The sequence below is a fragment of the Mandrillus leucophaeus genome, unplaced genomic scaffold (genome assembly GCF_000951045.1).
Source record: "Mandrillus leucophaeus isolate KB7577 unplaced genomic scaffold, Mleu.le_1.0 Scaffold2166, whole genome shotgun sequence".
Lineage (NCBI taxonomy): Eukaryota > Metazoa > Chordata > Mammalia > Primates > Cercopithecidae > Mandrillus > Mandrillus leucophaeus.
In genome coordinates this window covers 17,007-37,687 of record NW_012102217.1, presented here as the reverse complement: position 1 = coordinate 37,687, position 20,681 = coordinate 17,007, and the positions used below count along the sequence as shown (strand labels likewise).

Sequence of the window (20,681 nt, the reverse complement as noted above, 5' to 3'; positions counted from 1 at the left end):
GATACTGAGTTCACTGTGGGGCTGTTGCACTTAGACGATCTGGAAGTCATCTAAGGAGAAATAATATATAGACATTTGTGGATGATGGGTGGTCTCAGGAGAGGAGTTTAGGCCAGAAAACTGACAGTCATTAGAGGCAGGTGCAGGTTAGATGAGATTTTCCAGGAAGAGTGCCAAAAGTCAGAATTGCAGAGATCTCAGGGTATGAGAGAACATGATAATTAAGAGGTGATTTAAAGGATGATAAGGAGGATCCAGGGAAACAGGAGAAAAGTAAGAACAGGGTAGTTCATCACAAATAAGTGGATTACAGTGCAAATATTATCAGTAACTCAAGTCAGAGGCACTGAGAAGAACCCACTGGATTTGACCTTCTGCTGAGGTTCCTGATGGCCAAGATGAGAGGGTCCTAAGGGATGTACCGGAGGCAAGTGAGAAGCTTAGCCCCAAGTGTGAGGACACAAAGGAAGTGTCTCTAGGGTAGGATGCAGACTGAAGTCATGGTTGTTTTTTATCAGTTGATTTTCACTTATGTTTTTAAGGTAAAGGACATGTTTAAATGTTAAGAGACAAGGAACCACTGGGGGCAGGGAAGCCCTGAAGAGACAGCTGAGCTAATTAGGAATTTCTAGGAAGAATCCTAAAAAGTATTCAAATCTATGAAGAGATGCCCATTGTGGTATTTATTGTAACATAACATTAGAAATAACCCAGGTGACCATGAATAGGACAATAGATATTTCTGGTCTCCACAGCCTCACCTCCTGTTTATTCTACATATCTTAAATAAAACTGTCTGAGGCCAGTGTGCATCTTGTATGTTATGGATTCTAACCTTCACCATCACTAGGTTTTGGGATGACAGCATCATACACAGGCTTGATGTCATTCTCTCTGATGTCAGCTACAGGAAGAAAGAGCATTCACCACAGTCCATCTCTGGCTGAGTCCTTGCAGCTATCCAAAGCCTAGGCCCGCCTTGCAGTCCCAGATCTCTCAGAACCCGAATCACAAGGGCTATCAAGACAATGCAACACTGCTGTCTTGAGAGAGGAAAGCTTGTGACCACCCACAAAGACCCAGGAAGAGCCGTAGGGTCCTAGGAGAGAGGGAGGATACAGAAACACTCTTAGCACTTTCTCTCCTAATGCAGAGCCCATAGGTCGGAGTTCCTGTGAAGCAGCCACAAAAGACAGAGGCTGGGGATCCCAGAGAGATGGGAGGGGTGTGGGGGCCCTGCAGGGCCCTGGTGGAAGATCACTGTGTGCAGGAAACTGAGGAAGGCAGTGTATGACCCTCAGAGCTGGGTCTGGACTTCAAACTTGGCACGTTGATCTGCTGTGTAACCTTGGAAAATGTATTCATCTTTTTGAGCTTCAGTTTTTTCAAAATAATTTCTAAATAAAGGGAATGATTTCTCAATGAAGGGAATAATATCTTCATTGAAGATTCCTGTGAGATATAAATGGGGAAAGAAACTATGCAGGCATCTCATAAATTCTGGCTGTTATTGCTGTTATTATGAGGGCCAGAGGAAACATAGACTATCATGAGGGCCAGACAGATCAATGAGCCCCTAAAATTTCTGATTCCTGAAGCAACAATTGATGTGAACCTCCCCAACACTCACCCCGGCACTCTTGTGTCCTCCTGAGCACTTACCCTTGATGGCCCCAGCTCCTCGGAGACTCAGCAGGAAAGCCAAGGAGAGGGTTCTCAAGACAATAGCTCTGGTCTGGAACATTCTGTCTTCAGGGCACACGTTGTGGGGTCTATAATTGATGTCCATGAGCTCAGGAACAGTGTTAATGAACTGAGGCTGGGTGGAGGCAGATGAGACTCTGAAACTGTGGGCCTCTAGCACTGGAAATGGTCAAAATGGGTGGAGAGGAGTCAGCATGGCTGGGCTTCACCAATCAGAGGAATAACAGAGCTGACATTCTCTGTTGCTGGGTAAAGAGGATGCTGGAAGGTGCTGGGGAAGAGATGAGAGAATTTTAGGTACCAGCGTGGTCAAGAGAGCTCCAGTTCACAGTTCGTTTTCAGAGTTAGAGAAAGAGACGTGGAAAGATAAGTCACACCTTCTTCTGATGGCAAATGTTTCCCATTATGTTCCTTCTCCCAACCCCCACCCGCATCCCAGACAGTCAGATGATCTTTGATGCTTTTTGGTCACTGTATTTTAAATAATGTTTTATGTTACGTTGTCAAGTTTACAAAAATCTTCTGCTGATAATTAAGAATGAATGTGATATCTAATAAAATACATAATTAATCTTTCTTTCAGGTCCACCTCCCTAAGAGATCTCCTTTTTATTTAATCATTTCTGCAGAGGCGTTATAATTTCTATTTAGAGGTTTTAATTAACTTGAATGAAGCTGATCTTTAAGTATTTATCTATTCCTGGTTACCTTTGTTAGTGAAATTTCTAGATAATTTTTATTAATAGATTTCTTAGTATTTAGTCAAAAAGTATACTTAGTGTATTTAGTCAAAAAGTATTCTTATACTTAGTCAAAAAGTATTTGACTTTTCCTGGTATTTACACAGTGTAATAACATTTTTATCTTTAAATTAGTAGTCATGTTATTTCATTTTCATGTAAGAATACCCAGGACAGCATTACCTATGGTAACAATGTGCACCCATATTTTGATCCTGTTTTTAAGAAGGGTTTCTCTAATGCTTTTCTGTTACAGGTAATGTTCATTTTTTTATTTTATATTCTCTTTACTGTATTTAAGAAATTACTTTTCTAGTCTCATTTTAAATATTTCAATTTTGAGCTATTTCTTTGATACTCAGAGAAGATCACAAAACATTTACTATTTAATGTAATGATGAAGTACATATATTACATTAATATTTTTTCTTATTTATGGTAGCCTTACCTTGTATAAATAATAATTACTAACAGATTAGTACATGAGAGATGCTGTTATTAGTGCTTTTCACGCATTACCTCATTTAAACCTCACATTAAACCTGAGGGAGGTATTATTAATGTCTACTGTAAAAGTAAATTACCTGAGACATCGAGGAATTAAGTATTTGTCTAATTATCTGCGGCAGGTAAATGACAAGGAGAAGAGTCCCACCCAGGCAGTTACTAAAAAAAACTGAGCTTTTCTCCACAATCCTCTCCTGGCCCCTCAATCCTACTGGACATCTTCTACTACAAATTATTTTCTTCTTTTGCATTTTACATGCCAGCCTTCTATTTACATTTTAATATCAATTTAAATAATTGATGCCAATTTGATTCTTTTTTGAAATTAGAATTGGTGGTCCTACAGGATCACATTTATAAGTGTCTAAGTAAGAAGTAATGTTCTTTGAAAGTTTGTAAAAATATTCACTATAAACAGAATAGAATCAGATGCTTTGAAGGAGGTGGGGTCTTTGATGTTTTTTGTTGTTTTTTTTTTTTCCACTTTCTTCCTTATTTACTAGTCAATTTATATTCTCTATGGACTTTATTTTTCTGAAGCAATTTCAGACCTATTGATCTCATTTGACTTAAGAGCTTTGCTATGAGGCAGGTTATATCATCTCCATATTGAAGACAAGGAATCGAAGTCCAAAAGAGGCGGTGTCCTTAAAGCTGCATACTGTCATGGCAGGGTGGGTGGTGTGTTCATGCTCCCGGTGTAAGGTCCCTAGACTGAGCCCTGCTGACCCTGATGACAGTCCTGTGGAAGAACCTGATATCTCCTGCACATCTCAGGACTCAGACCTCTGGGAGAAAGTAAATATGAATAGGTGCTAATCTTAAACACACCCTTGGACAAAGGCAAGACAGACAGGTTCCAGGCCTCATTTGAGTTCTGGGATGGGTACTCTAATCCCTCTAAACCATGCCACTGAATGACCTTTTACACACTGAGATAGCATTTCTTCCACAACAGACCATGTCCTGTGGGTGTGTGAGGTGTGGCAGAATTGGGAAAATGATAATCCCTGTAGGTGGACCAGCAGAATATTTGAGATCAGCGTCAGAGCAAACAAAACACATCATCTCCCCCAACCTCATGACTTACTTGACTGCTTAAAATGGGTGTCACCGTCCTCCATCTGTCATCTTAACTGCATCCCAGGCTTTATATTTTCAGAACCTTAACACTAACCGTCTGCCCGGCGAGTGATGACTCATACAAAGCTCAGTGCCCATTGGTTCTTTTCTCAGACTCTGTCCAATCCCAGGGTCATAGAAGACTACTTGGGTTCATGGTCTCTAATATTTCAGACAGGAGCCCCCTTTAGTGAGTCCTTCTTTTCCTGACTGCAGCTCTTTTCATTTTGCCATCCTTTTCCAGCTCCATGATGGTTCTGCAGGTTTCTGCAGCCCCCAGGACAGTGGCTCTGACGGCATTACTGATGGTGCTGCTCACATCTGTGGTCCAGGGCAGGGCCACTCCAGGTAAGAGAAGAGCTGCCATTCCTGGAGGGTCTGGCTCAGGGAACAATTCCTAGGGGACTTTCTCTTTAAGGGATCAAATTCTGAGACAGGCTGCAGGGGCTCCTGCCCTAAGGCAGTGTCCTCCCTTCCCAGCTAGAGAAGAGGTTCATCCCGTATAGAATAGCTTGCTACCCTACAGGCCTATTCTCTTTCCAAGGACATGGGTACAGCAAACAGAGAGAGATGCCCAGTGGTCAGTATGCTTGTCTTTGGGAAAATGGGGCCAAGAGATCCAGGATAAACTTGATGGACAATGTTTACAGAGAGAGAGGTTGGCAAGTGCAGGCTCCCGGGTGTGCTCACATCTGCATCTAGCCTGGAGGGGACTCAGGCAGAAATCCCTAAGCTGGAGTGTCCAGGCTCTGAGGATCACTGAGGATTCAGTGCTCATGAAGAATGCCTCTCATTCCCCAGGGTGTAGCAGGAGCCCATGCTCCTTGGACAATGAAGGCAAGATGGGAGGGCAGGTTGGGGACAGGTTCTAGCCCCTGAAGGCATTCTCATTAAAGATACTTCTCCCAGCCTCCCCAGAACTTGGTAAGAGTACTAGAGTGGGTTGAGACTTGTAGGAAGAATGAGATGAGGTTGTGTGGGTGCGTGACAGGGATTGAGTGCAGGTTATCAGACAGCCGAGAAAGCAGTAACCAAGTGAAAAATATCTTCTTCCTGCCGCCTCCCTGTGGCTGGTGTAATATTATGGCATCTATGATCCATTGTTTTTCTCTCAAGATACTCTCAGGATATTTCTAGTCCAAATTTACACCAACACTCTGAGAGGAAGGACTGCAAAGTAGATACCTTAGTTTTCCACTGACTTCCACCTTTCCTGCTTACACCCTTCCTCCTAGACCCCTCCACACCCCTCCTAGCACACACCTAGACGGTACTGACATCATGTCACCTCCTCATCTTTCAGGGTAGCAAGGTTGGGATCTCCTGAATACAGCCCCTCAAACCCTAATACCTCTTATCTATTACCTTGGGTTCATTGTCCAGGAAGGGTAGGAGAACTTGAACTTGTAGGCACAGAGGGATGCTGAGAACTAACCAACAGGACGGCTTAGCCCTGGGAACTGCAGAGGGGTGAGGCTGGGGAGAAAGGAGGCTGGAGCAGCGCAGGTGACACTGAACAGTGTCCAGCAGAAGGTGAGGGGATGCAGCACCCCCATCCCATAGGCAGAGCTGTTATGTGGGATGAGCGACAGTGTTGGGAGCCACCAAGGAAACCCAGAGGTTGGGGAGCAGAGAGCAGAAGGGGGCATGTGATGCTGGCAGTGAACAGGCGGAGGGGCAAAGGCTGGGTTGAGGTTTGTAGGGGGAATGAGATGAGGCAGTGGAGCCATGTGACAGGGACTGAGGGTGTGTTACCGGAGCTCCCTGCGTAGAATGAATGTTCAATCAAAACCTGCTGGAGGGAGAGCTGGAGCCATAGGGGAGTGGGTAGAGAGGGCAGGGCTGATTCCACAATTCCCCGTATGCTCTTACAACTCCACACACATCCCAAACTTCAAACAGGGCACAAGAGAAAAGGGCTGAGGAGCCAGCCTGTGGCTTAAAGAGGCTGAGGGAGGAAAGCTTGGCTGAGACAATCCATAGGGAGCTGGAGGTTTTTACTATCTCCTGTTCTGAGTGAGAGATGAATTCATTCAGATCAGTGGTTTCAAACTGTGCTCTGGGCAACTCAATTGTTAAGAAACAGGGTAAAGTTTCTTATATACAAAAAAAAAACAAAAACAAACCATGAAGATTTCAAATTATACCACAAAACCCCTCATCGCTTATATCTCCTTGGCAGATAAAATTCCATTTCAAAAGTTAAATGTATTTTAAAAATTACCTAAGACTGGGTAAATAAAAAAGGAATTAAATGCTGCAAAGAAAAAATTCAAAATTCTTATTCTTGAGTGAAAAAATATTCTTTTACTGGTGATTGAAGAGGAGAAACAAAGACTAACAAAAGAAAATGGGAGAATCCACACTCAGAGCGGGGCAACTGAACAGGGAGGGGCGGGTAGATGGCAGAGGAGGAGGAATCTGGTCTCAAGGAGCTGGAGGGCGCTGGGTCTGGAAGTTTATGGGGCTGGGGCCCAAGGCACCAGGAGAAGAGGCAGGTCAGGATATCTGAGTCAAGGCCTGGGATCTTGCCTTAGCAATGACACTGGAGACTAAAGGTGGACTCTATGGTGCCCCTGAGCCCAGCCCCACTCCATCTCCACTGTCCTCTGCGACTAGCTATGCAGCTTTTATGAGGGTTGATGTTAATAAACTGGAGAAGTTAATTTGTGGAGCATGAAACAGATGAGCAGAACAATCACAGTACCTTAATTTCCCCAATGTGCCCAAGAACAGAGCAGGCCTGAAGAGACTCAAACAGAAACAAACATGTGCCACGTCACTAATACTTCTGTGTAGACACACACCTGCCAGACACTGCTCACTGGCCTCCCTAGGAACAACAGCATGTGGGAAAGGCTGCCAAAGTTCTTTATGTAAAAATTACATCAATGCTGTCTTCCTTGGTGCTGCCTATGGAGCTGGCAGCCATCTCTTCCTCCACATCGTGGCCTCCCTCAGACTCCTCATGCAGCCCAAGATCCTCAAAAAGAGGACCAACAAGTTAATGCAGCACCACTCAGACTGAAATCTCAAAATTAAGTGTAACTGGCGGAAACCCAGAGGTCTTGACAACAGGGTTCTTAGAAGGTTCAGGGGTCAGATCTTGATGCCCAGATCTTGCTTATGGGAGCAACAACAACAAAAAACACATGCTGCCCAGTGGCTTCCAGAAGTTTCTGGTCCACAACATCAAGGAGCTGAAAGTGCTGCTGATGTGCAACAAATCTTACTGTGTTGAGATGGCTCACAGTTTCCTCCAAGAACTGCAAAGCCATTGTGGAAAGAGTCACCCAGCTGGCCGTCAGTCATCAACTGCAATGCCAGGGTGCACAGCAAAGAAAATGAGAGAAAGTTCACGTCCACGTTTTGTGTTTAAATAAAACCATAAAAACTGTCCAAAAAAATTAGATCAATTCCTCTAAACCCAAAGGACTCCACCCCAACAGGTCCCTGGTTGTTGTGGTGATTTTCATTGTTTAAAATATTTTCCACATCTTTTGACACCAAGTCTTTCTGCAGCCATGTTTGAAAATTAGCTTTCAGGCTACAGAGTCTTTCTTATACTAAAGTTGAAGAAAGTTTTAAGAAATATATTTCTACATTTCCTAAATGCAAAACAACAGGAGCAGGTTGAGGAATTCTCAAGAAACTGGTAGAGAAGAGAGAGCGCCTAGCTGTGGAAAAGAGAAAGAAGGAAGGGAGGGTTTCCTGGAGGAGGTGGCATTTGAACCAGGACTAATATCAGGATGGAAATGTCAGGCAGGGAGTTGAGTAGGGGGAGCAGCTCCGCCCTCCACGTCCCCAGCTCCTCCCGCCCCTGTTTTTTCTCCCAGCGACCCCACGTGAAACGTCTCCCCCTCCTCCTCCAGCTGCCAGCAGAAGGGACTGCCTTCCCCTCAGTGTTCGCCCCTCCCTAGTGATCACTCAGTCCCCCTGAGCAGTGAATCTCATTCTTTTCAGTAAATTCTCTCTGTGTGGTGAGAAAACAGGCCTGGAGAGGCTCAGCGACCTGCCTAGGACCACAGAACTCGGTACTAGGAAAACTCCTATTTTAAAATCCAGCCCTGCGTAGGAAGATTTGGGAAGCATCGTTAAAATTGAGAGAAGGGGGAAGAAAGGGGATTAGGTGAGAGTGGCGCCCCCGCTCATGTCCGCCCCCTCCCCGCAGAGAATTACCTGTACCAGGGACGGCAGGAATGCTACGCGATTAACGGGACACAGCGCTACCTGGAGAGATACATCTACAACCGGGAGGAGTACGCGCGCTTCGACAGCGACGTGGGGGAGTTCCGGGCGGTGACTGAGCTGGGGCGGCCTGATGCGGAATACTGGAACAGCCAGAAGGACCGCCTGGAGGAGAAGCGGGCAGTGGTGGACACGATGTGCAGACACAACTACGAGCTGGACGAGGCCGTGACCCTGCAGCGCCGAGGTGAGTGAGGGCTTTGGGCCGGGGGTCCCAGGGCAGACACGGGGGCCCGTGCCCAGGGCCCAGAAGCAGCCAGGCCGGCCTAAGGGACCTTAGTGCCAGGTGGAAAGGGGACTTTGGGCTGGGCATTCATGGGGGAGCCCATCTGGAGCATGTCAGGGGAGGGAGCGTGCGGACCTGGACTGGGCTGAGCATGGAATGAGGAGGATGGGAGCAGAGAGACCCCCTGGACTTCATCAGGCCTGGCAGCTGCCTGCATGTGGGATGAAAGGAAAGGAGGCCACAGGAGAGCTTGCAGGGGTGTGGTGTGGAGATGGAGGTGGAGATGATACAGCAGGCCAGGCAGAGAAGAAACCTGCAGGGAGACCCCTGGGTTTGAGATGCTTGAGTGGCCAGATGGATGGTCTGAGCGGAAGGTAAACAGAAGGGTCTGCAGCCACGGAGGAGACTGGGCTACATGAGACCACCCAGGAGACCACCCTGGGGGAAGAGCAAAGGGCTGGATCCCGGCAACTGGACAGTTGTGATTTGGCCAAGACAGAAAAGTCTGTGAAAGAGACCAAAAAAAAAAAAAACAAAAAAAACAAAAACAAACAAAAAACCAAGTGCAGTGTGAGGAGAGGCCCTCAGAGAAGAGTCCTGGAGGCTGAGGGGAGGGGACCTCAGCAGCATAGTGGACAGCAGTGCCAGTGACTTGGAAAGGTCAGAAAACAGAAGATGGAAAGTGGGTTTGGAAACCAGGGACACCTGGGGAGAGCAGGTTGACTGCGGTGGTGCGAGCTGGAATGGGAGGCGGTGGATAAGGCTGAGTGTGGCGCATCCACCTCGGGGTTGAGATGGATTTTATTTGTCTTGGGCTCCCCATGGCTGGCACAGGGCAGTGTCTGAGCTCATTCATCCTTTCCTTCAGGAAGTCTGGGTGTAAAGGGATGGAGAGAGGTGAGATGTGTGCAGTAAGAGGATTTCTTAAGGATGAGACAGGAGGGCCTTGGAGCTTTGGCTTCCTCCTGTGAACTTGTGGAGTGGGGAGCCTGGTGCACCAACCTGAGGGACTTGAGAGAGCAGCATCAGGGTGTGGGGTTGAGCCCTGGGACTTTTTCCTAGAGACAGGAAGAAAAGAAGGGAGGAGGAGGAGGAAGCTGGGGAGATCACATCTTTGATTTCCTTGTTCCTGGAAAGTGGAAGGAAGTGCACCTGCTAGGAGTGAGAAGGTGGACATACTGGGTGGGGATGAGGTGAGTGACATGAGCTTAGGAAAGTTGCTGAGGTAATGGTTGAGAGAGTTGCCCAAAGAAAACTAATGCAATTGGCGAAAACTGTTACTAAGACTTTGTAGATGCACAAATCAGCTACGTGGCAGCATTTTCTTTCACAGTAATCAACTGCCAGATTGCAGAGAGCCCTGATGCCAGCCTAAGGAGTGTGGGTTTCTCCTCTAGACCTGCAGGTCCCCAACCTCACTGCTCAGAAGACTCTCCTGGAGATCCTCTGTGATGCACAGATCCCCAGACTCACTGCCCCTAGACTCAGATTTCCTGGGTGGTGAGGTCTGGGGATCTGTTTGTAATCAGCTCCCTAGAGGTTCCCATGTAGCCAGATAAGTATTGTCAGAACACTGAAGATTTTTGAAAATTGAAAAAGACAAGGTTGGAGCTGTGTCTTCAGAACACAGTTAAGGATGCTGGGTAGAGGAGGGATGAGAGGCAGGGAGATGAGGTAGGAAACTGCTATTATTTGTCAGGGAAATTGCAATGAAGGCATGAATTAGAACAGGGAAAACACAGAGGCAGGGGAGAGGTCGGAAGGGGGAGGAAAGGGAGTAGTGACAATTCCAATGTGGATGCCCACCCAAATCTAGAGGTAATTGAGCAAATGTTTTCTGGGCATTAGAGAAGGCAACTGTAACAAACAGGAATCATTGCCTTGGTGAAATGTATTTGAACTGGGTCAGAAATGAGGCCATTGGGTATCAAGCCTTAGCTCCAGTACCCCCTGGAGGTTGCTGATGTGCTCCAGGCTGACCAGCTCCCGTCAAAGAATATTGAGCAAGATGCCTCTCATGGAATGTTCTAGGACCTTAAAACAGACACTCAAGTATTCCCCCTGATTTCATGGTTCCCACGAGCTCTATGGGGAAGAAATTGTACGTAATTCACAACTGAGATTTAGACATGGGTTGAATAGTCTAATGGATGCCGAGTTTACAGAGGTGATGAAGTAGTGAGACCCAGTTGCCCCTGAAATAAACTCTCATTGAGGGAAGAGGTTGGCAATGTGGATCAGTCTGTGAATAAGGCAAAAATACAATAGGGAGTGAAGGTTGTGGGTCAGTTCAAGACAGTGCTTTCACCTGGCCCAGCCCCATGTCAGGGTATTTTTGTTCTCCGGAAGTAGAAAGGAAAGAACTGAGTGATTAGGGACCTAGAAGACTAATTTGAGACACATCTCTTGATGAGATGTTCTCTAGGGGATTCCTCTGAATGAGCTGTTCTCTATTGGATTTCCCTGAATGAGCCGTTCTCTAGGGGCACTTGACCCTTTTCTATGTTCGTTTTTTGTTTTGTATTTGTGTTTGTTTTTGAGACAGGTTCTCACTCTGTCTCCCAGACTGGAGTGCTGTGGCACCATCATGGTTCACTGCAGGCTCAACCTCCTGGGCTTAAGTGATCCTCCTGCCTCAGCCTCCCATGTAGCTAGAACTACAGATACAGGTACCACCATGTCCAGCTAATTTACTTTTCTTTTTAGAGATGGATTCTCACTATGTTGCCCAGGCTGGTCTCGAAACCCTGGGCTCAAGTGATCCTCATGCTGCAGCCTCCCAAAGTGCTAAGATTATAGGCATGACCACCCTGCCTGGCCTTTTCTGCCTTCTGAGGAGGAAAAAGGTACTGGTGGCAGAGATCCAAAAGAAAAGTTGCAGGTGGCAGTTGTGGAAATTGACCTGAGAACAACAGAACAAGCTGGGGCACAAATGCAGAGATGCAGAGGGAGGCAACACCTGGTCATCTGTGAAACCTTCACGGGACCTGAAGACACAGCACAGAGGAGGAACTCAGAAAAGGATGGGATTTCTACTACTCAAGCATGTAGGGGCTCAGGATATTCTGTAAATATGAAGATTTTGAGTTTTTGTAGGTGAGGTAAAAAAATACATAGGTTATTTACAGAATAAGACATGTCACGCTCTCTTCATTTTCTTTGTATTTTCATGAAATAAAGTTTTTAGATTAACAGGCCACCATAATTCCATTGTCTGTATATCTTAATTTCAAGATATTATTTGAGTAAATTTTGCATCCTTTGTATCAAGATAGAACTTTGAAAAGATAGGTAATTTCACAGTTGGTTAAATATTCTTCGCCCAAATTACTTTAGTTAAAATTTCTCCTAAATGCACTACAGAGTGCAAACTGTCTCCCTGCCATTCCCCTATATACTTACTAATTATTATTTTGTTCAAGATCATGCATGCTCTACTTGAAGGTCTATTTCTATCTTTTCAGTGCTACCCTTACCCACTAGGCTAATCACATTATTCCTATTTTCAACATCTAGGATCAATTACATAGTGAACATGCCTAAGAAATAATGATCTGGCCAGATGCAGTGGCTCAGGCCTGTAATCCCAGCACTTTGAGAGGCCAAGTGGGGGGATCCCTTGAGGTCAGGAGTTGGTCAAGTGCTCCTAGAGAACCAGCCTGACCAACATGGAGAAACCTTGTCTCTACTAATATTACAAAAATTAACCAGGTGTGGTGGCAGGCACCTATAATCCCAGCTATTCAGGGGGCTGAGGAAAGAGAATTGCTTGAACACAGGAGCTGGAGGTTGTAGTGAGCCAATATTGCGCCACTGCACTCCAGACTGGGCAACAGAGCAAGACTCCATCTCAGCAAAAAGAAAGAATGAAAGAAAGAAAGGGCAAGATTACGCCTCAAAAAAAGGAAGGAAGGAAGGAAGGAAGGAAGAGAGGGAGGGAGGGAGGGACAATCTCAAATGCTATTTCATTATTTTTCTTCTCCACTTCTAGTCCAGCCGAGGGTGAACATCGCCCCCTCCAAGAAGGGTCCCTTACAGCACCACAACCTGCTCGTCTGCCATGTGACAGATTTCTACCCAGGCAGCATTCAAGTCCGATGGTTCCTGAATGGACAGGAGGAAACAGCTGGGGTCGTGTCCACCAACCTGATCCGTAATGGAGACTGGACCTTCCAGATCCTAGTGATGCTGGAAATGACCCCCCAGCAGGGAGACGTCTACACCTGCCAAGTGGAGCACCCCAGCCTGGACAGTCCTGTCACCGTAGAGTGGAGTGAGTTAGTCTCTGATGACCCTCTAGACCCCACCTCTGAAGAGCAGGGACTCTCTGGCTGTGGGGTCCACTCATCTTGTCTTCTGCGTCTATACCCTGTGGCCATGTCCAACGCCATCTTTCTTCTGTACGGGCTCCTGAGCGTAGTTTCAAGCTGGGGCAATGCAGACTTGCCTGACCCTGGCCTAGGGGTCCTAAGGATTCATAGTTCCCCCACTTGTCAGAGAATCTAAGGACACAGACACCTTTCTGAACTGACCTCACACATAGGAACGGATCTCTTCCTTCAGCATTTTAGCCTCTTCTCAGGCATTTTGAGAGGCAACTTCCAGAATCAGCATTTGCCACCTGGTTGAGATCACACCCTCTGTTCCAGATATGAGGGTGGCTCTTTCTGAATTTCCTCTTAAGCCAGCTTTTCCCCTGGCACAGTCCTCGTCCTAATATTCTGCATCAGGCTCCAGAATTTCAGACAGGACGTGAATAGGGGCGCAGCTGGTGAAGGTGACACTAAACCTGGGTCTGTTCTTCCCAGAGGCACAGTCTGATTCTGCCCGGAGTAAGACGCTGACGGGAGCCGGGGGCTTCGTGCTGGGGCTCATCATCTGTGGAGTGGGCATCTTCATGCACAGGAGAAGCAAGAAAGGTGAGAAGACCTGCAGGGTGAGCAGGACTTACCTTCCCCTGGCATATTCACACTTACTCCATGATGAGGGGTTCAGACAGAAAAGTCAGAAAGCTCTAGAGGCCACTGAAATCAGATAGTCGGGGAACAAACATGACCTATAGCGAGAGAGGTATCCCAGCCTGGGATCTTAATGCAGCCAGATGCATGAGGTCCCAAGTACTCAGGCTCCTGCGAGGCGTCCATTGAGTGATGGCCAATGGAAGTTGGTGGGATGGAAATGTTTCTCAAATTATCTGAGGTGGTTTCAATGGCTGAATACAAAACCTTTCCTCTTTCATTTCAGTTCAACGAGGATCTGTATAAACAGGTAATATTCCTGCTTTGATTTCCTTGTGGCTCTTATACACATCTAGATGTGTATAAGAGACAGGTCTATTTCTATCTTTTCAGTGCTACCCTTACCCACTAGGCTAATCACATTATTCCTATTTTCAACATCTAGGATCAATTACATAGTGAACATGCCTAAGAAATAATGATCTGGCCAGATGCAGTGGCTCAGGCCTGTAATCCCAGCACTTTGAGAGGCCAAGTGGGTGGATCCCTTGAGGTCAGGAGTTGGTCAAGTGCTCCTAGAGAACCAGCCTGACTAACATGGAGAAACCTTGTCTCTACTAATATTACAAAAATTAACCAGGTGTGGTGGCAGGCACCTATAATCCCAGCTATTCGGGAGGCTGAGGAAGGAGAATTGCTTGAACCCAGGAGCTGGAGGTTGCAGTGAGTCAATATTGCGCCACTGCACTCCAGACTGGGCAAGAGAGCAAGACTCCATCTCAGCAAAAAGAAAGAATGAAAAAAAGAGCAAGATTATGCCTCAAAAAAAAGGAAGGAAGGAAGGAAGGAAGGAAGGAAGGAAAGGAGGGACAATCTCAAACGCTATTTCATTATTTTTCTTCTCCACTCCTAGTCCAGCCAAGGGTGAACATCGCCCCCTCCAAGAAAGGGCCCTTACAGCACCACAACCTGCTCGTCTGCCATGTGACAGATTTCTACCCAGGCAGCGTTCAAGTCCGGTGGTTCCTGAATGGACAGGAGGAAACAGCTGGGGTCGTGTCCACCAACCTGATCCGTAATGGAGACTGGACCTTCCAGATCCTAGTGATGCTGGAAATGACCCCCCAGCAGGGAGACGTCTATACCTGCCAAGTGGAGCACCCCAGCCTGGACAGTCCTGTCACCGTGGAGTGGAGTGAGTTAGTCTCTGATGACCCTCTAGACCCCACCTCTGAAGAGCAGGGACTCTCTGGCTCTGGGGGTCCACTTATCTTGTCTTCTGCGTCTATACCCTGGGGCCATGTCCAACGCCATCTTTCTTCTGTACGGACTCCTGAGCGTAGTTTCAAACTGGGGCAATGGAGACTTGCCTGACCCTGGCCTAGGGGTCCTAAGGATTCATAGTTCCTCTCCTTGTCAGAGAATCTAGGGACACAGACACCTTCCTGAACTGACCTCACACATAGGAACGGATCTCTTCCTTCAGCATTTTAGCCTCTTAGGCATTTTGAGAGGCAACTTCCAGAATCAGCATTTGCCACCTGGTTGAGATCACACCCTCTGTTCCAGATATGAGGGTGGCTCTTTCTGAATTTCCTCTTAAGCAAGCTTTTCCCCTGGCACAGTCCTCGTCCTGATATTCTGCATCAGGCTCCAGAATTTCAGACAGGACGTGAATAGGGGCGCAGCTGGTGAAGGTGACACTAAACCTGGGTCTGTCCTTCCCAGAGGCACAGTCTGATTCTGCCCGGAGTAAGATGCTGACGGGAGCCGGGGGCTTCGTGCTGGGGCTCATCATCTGTGGAGTGGGCATCTTCATGCACAGGAGAAGCAAGAAAGGTGAGAAGACCTGCAGGGTGAGCAGGACTTACCTTTCCCTGGCATATTCACACTTACTCCATGATGAGGGGTTCAGACAGAAAAGAAAAGTCAGAAAGCTCTAGAGGCCACTGAAATCAGATAGTCGGGGAACAAACATGACCTATAGCGAGAGAGGTATCCCAGGCTGGGATCTTAATGCAGCCAGATGCATGAGGTCCCAAGTACTCAGGCTCCTGCGAGGCGTCCATTGAGTGATGGCCAATGGAAGTTGGTGGGATGGAAATGTTTCTCAAATTATCTGAGGTGGTTTCAATGGCTGAATACAAAACCTTTCCTCTTTCATTTCAGTTCAACGAGGATCTGTATAAACAGGTAATATTCCTGCTTTGATTTCCTTGTGGGGTGGGTTGCAGGAGGATATGAGTCCTTTCTGTGCAATGTGGCACTGAGGCTCCTCTAGGAAGAGAATCTCAGGCCTGAACCCCTCTTTCAACCTCAGCTCTCGGGTGAGTGGGGAAAGAGCATTGCTTGGCTCCATTGCTGAAGGAAGCAGAGATCAACTCTGTTCTTTATTAGCCTGAGACTCAGCCTCTCACCATAATTTTTCTCTCTTGGACTTAAAGAAAGGAGGCCCGCAACCTGGGATAACTTGTCCTTTACCCCCACAGGGTTCCTGACCTCACTGAAAAGACTAATGTGCCTTAGAACAAGCATTTGCTGTTTCGTTAGCACCTGGTTCCAGGACAGACCTCCAGCTTCCCAAGAGGATACTGCTGCCACGAAGTTGCTCTGAAGTCAGTTTCTATCGTTTTGCTCTTTGATCCAAAGTACTGTTTCTCTCATTGGGCCTCCAACCATGTTCCCTTCTTCTTAGCACCACAAATAATCAAAATCCAACATGAGTGTTTGTTTTCCTTTAAAAATATGCACCAAATCATCTCTCGTCACTTTTCTCTGAGGGTTTTAGTAAACAGTAGAAGTTAATAAAGAAGTTCATTTTGGTTTACATGTAGGAAAGAAGAGAACCATGAAAATGGGGATGTGTTAACTATTGTATAATGAGGCCTGTTAGACATGGCACTCTTCTGAATTGACTGTATTTCAGTGAGCTGCCCCCAAATCAAGTTTAGTGCCTTCCTCCATTTAGGTCTCTGACCACTATTCTTAGCTATTCCATGGTGAGCAGACTGCAAATCTGCCTGTATTCACACAGCACTAATTCAACATATACCTTACTAAGAGGATGTTTTATCATTACTATTAAGAAGTTAAATTAATATCAGAATTTAAAATTATAAATTTTATAAATCTAATACACTTTAACCATTTTCTTTGCATGCCATCACAACTACTACTTAACCAAATATGACTTGGCCTTTCTAATGCATTCAGTAGACGTCATTTGTCGTCTAAGTTTGCATTCATCCACCAGCCTAGGCCTCCTGTCTTCATTTTCATACAGACAGAAATGCCTCTGCACTAGGGAAAGAGCAAAGAAATACGTGTAGCACTTTTCTTCAAACACTGGCCTTTTTGTTTTTTTTTTTTAACAATCCAACATTGTTATGTGTTTTGCGTCTCATATTGACACCTTTCAGTCAAGGTAGAGGATATGTTTGTTGTAAACTTTCTTTTTTGTGTAGAGGATGGATTCTTCACTCCTGATACACATAAGCAGTGCACAGCAGCTCTCTGATATGTCCAGTTGATGCCTTCAGTCTCCCTGGCTTCTTACAAGCATCTTCTGGGCCTTGTGTGTCCCTGGGCGCCTGTCCCTGGTCAATTCGCAAAAACTACTGTGCTCCTCTTGCCCACCTCCCCTTGCAAATAATATCCACCATATGGGGACCGGCTGCCTCCAATTCCAAGAAAGGTGGGGCTGAAGGTACAGACTTGGGCTTCACTGGCACAGATATAAGTAAATATAGCTGGAGTCTACAGAGAGGATGGACTAAGTGAGGGAGTCAGGAAAGAGAAGCCACCCATAAGGATAACAAATTATGTCTCATAATCCTCTTAACCTAGGGAATAGGACACAATCATTTTTTCTTTTTAAAACATCCTTATCCCTGCTCAGCCTCGTTTCCTCAAAAACTATAAAGGAAAATGCTACTGACTTGTTTCTGTGTAGTAATTTCAGCTGTCACATAATGGGGTAATGAGGCCAGTATATAGTAAATAAATGAGGACCCTTTATCTGTCTTATTTTCACTTTGGCTTCACAGGAAACTTGTGAGAAACCTTTGCAGCAGAAAATTAATATGATTTTAATCCAGGGATTCAACGATGGAAGGAGGTCATGAGAATAGCAGAAAGTCTTCAAACTGAGATGACTATGAAATCCTCAGACCCAGAGCACATAAATTCTACCCTCAGAGCCATGAGCAGTCAACATTCCAAACCATATCCCATCAGAGTCATTCTGTTCCATGCTTGTCACCTGTACCCACGTTACAGGTTAGGGAGTACCCAGAGTGGAGTGAACAATCTCTGGACTCACACCTGGCAGGATCAGAAGCTGAGGGATCTGCACCCACATTGCAGGAACAGGATATGTGCTCTTAGGGAACTGACGGTATAAGGAGATAAGGAAAGGTCCTGCAGTCACAGAAAGAAGACATCAGACATGTCTCACTGTGACATATGCAGGTGTTTATGAAACTCTGGGATTTCTAAGGAAGAATACAGTGCAGAGAGAGGTCCCAGAGGAGACAAGAGCTGAGAGACCATCCAAATTGGGGACCACCTTGTCACTAGACTTCAAATTTTCAATATTTATAGTGTTTTCTAAGAGTCAGGCCCTTTGCTGAGTGCTATGTGCAGCAGGATCAAAGGCAGCCAGGAGGCAGAGGAGTCTTGAGGTACATCAGTCACTGGGGCTGAAGAGCAGAGATTCAAAGGAAAGCTGGGACTGGAGCTTTAAAGGAGAGCTGAAGCTGGTGACTCCCCTGTGTCAGCCTCTGACTCAGAAAGATGGAATGCAGTAGAACATACCCCGTGGGCTTACTCCCAGCTGAGTGTTGTATCCCCCACTGCTTTCCACCTGGTCCCTTCATTTTCTACCCCTCACAGTCTCCTAAGGAGAAGGTGGTCCACCCAACAGATGATGCAGTCCCAGATGGTGATCAAGGGGGACCCTAAGGAGAAGTCATTTCATCCTCCCTTTGTGCCCATTTGTCAAGTAGCAGTGAGGCTGAGCCAGGGGATGGTGAAAGTGGAAGGAGGTGGGAGTTGGGCATGGGCTGTGAAGATGCTCTTTAAAGGGATTCTAATAACCATTTGCTACCAGGTCAGTGAACACTTATCACAGTTGACGCCTTTTGAGCACATCACATTGTAAACTGTCCCTGAAAGTCCTGTGCACTTGGCTTATGGGATGAAACATCCTTCTAGTTCTCCTGTCCCTCAGGTTCTTTGAAGTCTCATTGAGCACCTTCCCTTCAGCTCCTTTTACACAGTAAGAATAGGATCAGCTGTGCTAAAGTAACAAACACCCAGATATCCAGGTTTGGCTCATGCTACACGTCCAAAGTAAGTCGTCCGGGAAGCTCTGCTCATCATCTTACTCAGGAAGCCAGGCTGACAGGCTTTCTCCTGCACCTCTGCTCCCAGAACCTCCCCCAGAAGAATGAAGGGAACCTAAGAAATCATTCACTGGCTCTTAATGATCCCTCCTAGAAAGAACACACTTCTCGCATCTCATTTTCCAATGTAAATCACATGGCTGCAACTAACTTCAAATGAGTGGGAATCCTTGAAAGTGGAAAATATTTAAGCAGTACATATTAAATAAATAATAAAATACTTCTACAAGAGATATTTATGGAAGACCTACTGTGTACCAGGAGCAATGCTAGGCATTATGGATATCAGTAGCCTTTGGCTCCTGAAAACTTTACAAACTACCTCCTGGCCTAAGGAGAGGCACACGGATACTGGCAACAGTCTATTTCTTCACCCAGGTGCTAGTTACATGAGTGCTTGTGGTGATAATCATTCAACGTACGTTCTATTGGTTTATGTGTTTCTTCCAAATGTCCCCTAGCTCACAATAAAAGGGCTTAAATAGAGAAGTAAAGGAGAATTTGGAAATTTGAAGCAAAAGCAAGAAGCCGACAAATCAAGCACAAATACTGAGTTTTGATAAAGATTGGAATAAGAAACATAATAAATGAGATAATAAATAGGACTTTTGCAACTGAAGGGTAATTAATAAGCAAAAAGTCAGGCTAAGAAACTGCCCCAAGGAAAATATGATGGAGTAAACAATAGAAAATGTAAAGGAAAAGTGAAGAGAAATGAAGGATAGAAACAGACATCTGACATCTTGATAATTAGACATCTAGAAAGTCAGGGAAATAGCGGAGGGAGAGGAAATAACTGAAAACATAATGTTTAGTCTTTATAGAAAGATGAAATAAGTTCATTCAAAATGCTGCATAGAATGTCAGACTATTTGTTAAACAATTTTGTTAGAGCGAAATGACTGAAAACAAACAAGATAATTATGTGGATTAAGAGGATGGAAAAGTAGAAAAACAGAAAAAAGAATATACACGTTAACAATAAGGGCAAAAGCTGAATTCAATGAAATATAAAAATAGGGAAGACAAACAAAATCAAATTTTGAGGCAATGAAAACTTAATGAGACCTCTGGAGAGACTCCTAAGGAAAATACAGGAGATTCAGAATGAAAAGGGGAAATGACTATTTGTACACACATTTTAATATGCAAAAATCTTACAACCAACTCTATACGTATAAATTTGAAAATTTAGATAAAATGGATACATTTCTAGAAAGATATAAAGGTCAAAACGACAGGAAGAAATAGAAAACTAAAATAGAGTAGAGAATATCAAAGAAATTGTCATGGGAAGCAAAGAATCGCCTTCCAAAAGGCCCTGTCCTGATCATATTGCCGTTAGGGGCATCCTCCCACATTTCCAGGAGCAGATTATGCCTCTTACATGTGTGATTCTAGAAAACAGAATGAAACAGCATTTTTGAGATCATTTTATGAGGTTGGTTCATTTGTATTTCCAGAGACAGTCACTGAATCTAACAGTACATTATAAAAACAATCAGTTTTGACCAATTTAGATTTATTCTAGGAATGCAATGATCCTTCAGTGTCAGAAAATATATAACGTGGTTAACACATTAGTGGACTCCACAAAATTCATATTAATTTAAACTGAATTCAGCTCAAGACATAGACAGAATTTAATCAATTTCATGACGTGTTAAAGATAGTGAACCAAAAGTCTATAGCTTATATATTTCAAAGAAATGAGGTGGATTCCCTGTGAGATTGTGCAAAAGATAGGATGTCCTTCGTTGCTGGAAATGTT

At 45.3% G+C, this 20,681-nt stretch overlaps 2 protein-coding genes across 3 annotated transcripts in view; one reads left to right on the top strand and one right to left on the bottom strand.

The window, feature by feature from the left end:
* The window catches only part of LOC105540229 (HLA class II histocompatibility antigen, DP alpha 1 chain-like), an 11,765-nt gene extending 9,901 nt beyond the window's left edge, over positions 1 to 1,864 (bottom strand). Inside the window, exon 1 of the mRNA XM_011980766.1 lies at positions 1,663 to 1,864. Coding sequence (XP_011836156.1) covers positions 1,663 to 1,789 — 127 coding nt within the window. The 5' untranslated portion in view covers positions 1,790 to 1,864. The remainder of the gene's footprint in view (positions 1 to 1,662) is intronic.
* Positions 1,865 to 4,215: 2,351 nt separating this feature from the next.
* LOC105540228 (HLA class II histocompatibility antigen, DP beta 1 chain) lies at positions 4,216 to 16,649 on the top strand. 2 transcript variants are annotated; one of them, XM_011980764.1, is made up of 6 exons: positions 4,216 to 4,421; positions 8,245 to 8,508; positions 12,539 to 12,820; positions 13,356 to 13,483; positions 13,792 to 13,815; positions 15,995 to 16,649. In XM_011980764.1, the coding sequence occupies exons 1-6, from the start codon at positions 4,322 to 4,324 to the stop codon at positions 16,001 to 16,003; spliced, it is 807 nt and encodes a 268-aa protein (XP_011836154.1). In that variant the 5' UTR covers positions 4,216 to 4,321; the 3' UTR covers positions 16,004 to 16,649. The 2 variants fall into 2 exon arrangements, with proteins under 2 accessions (XP_011836154.1, XP_011836155.1); XM_011980765.1 differs by having other exon boundaries at positions 13,356 to 13,466; positions 15,995 to 16,273.
* The last annotated feature ends 4,032 nt before the right edge of the window (positions 16,650 to 20,681 follow it).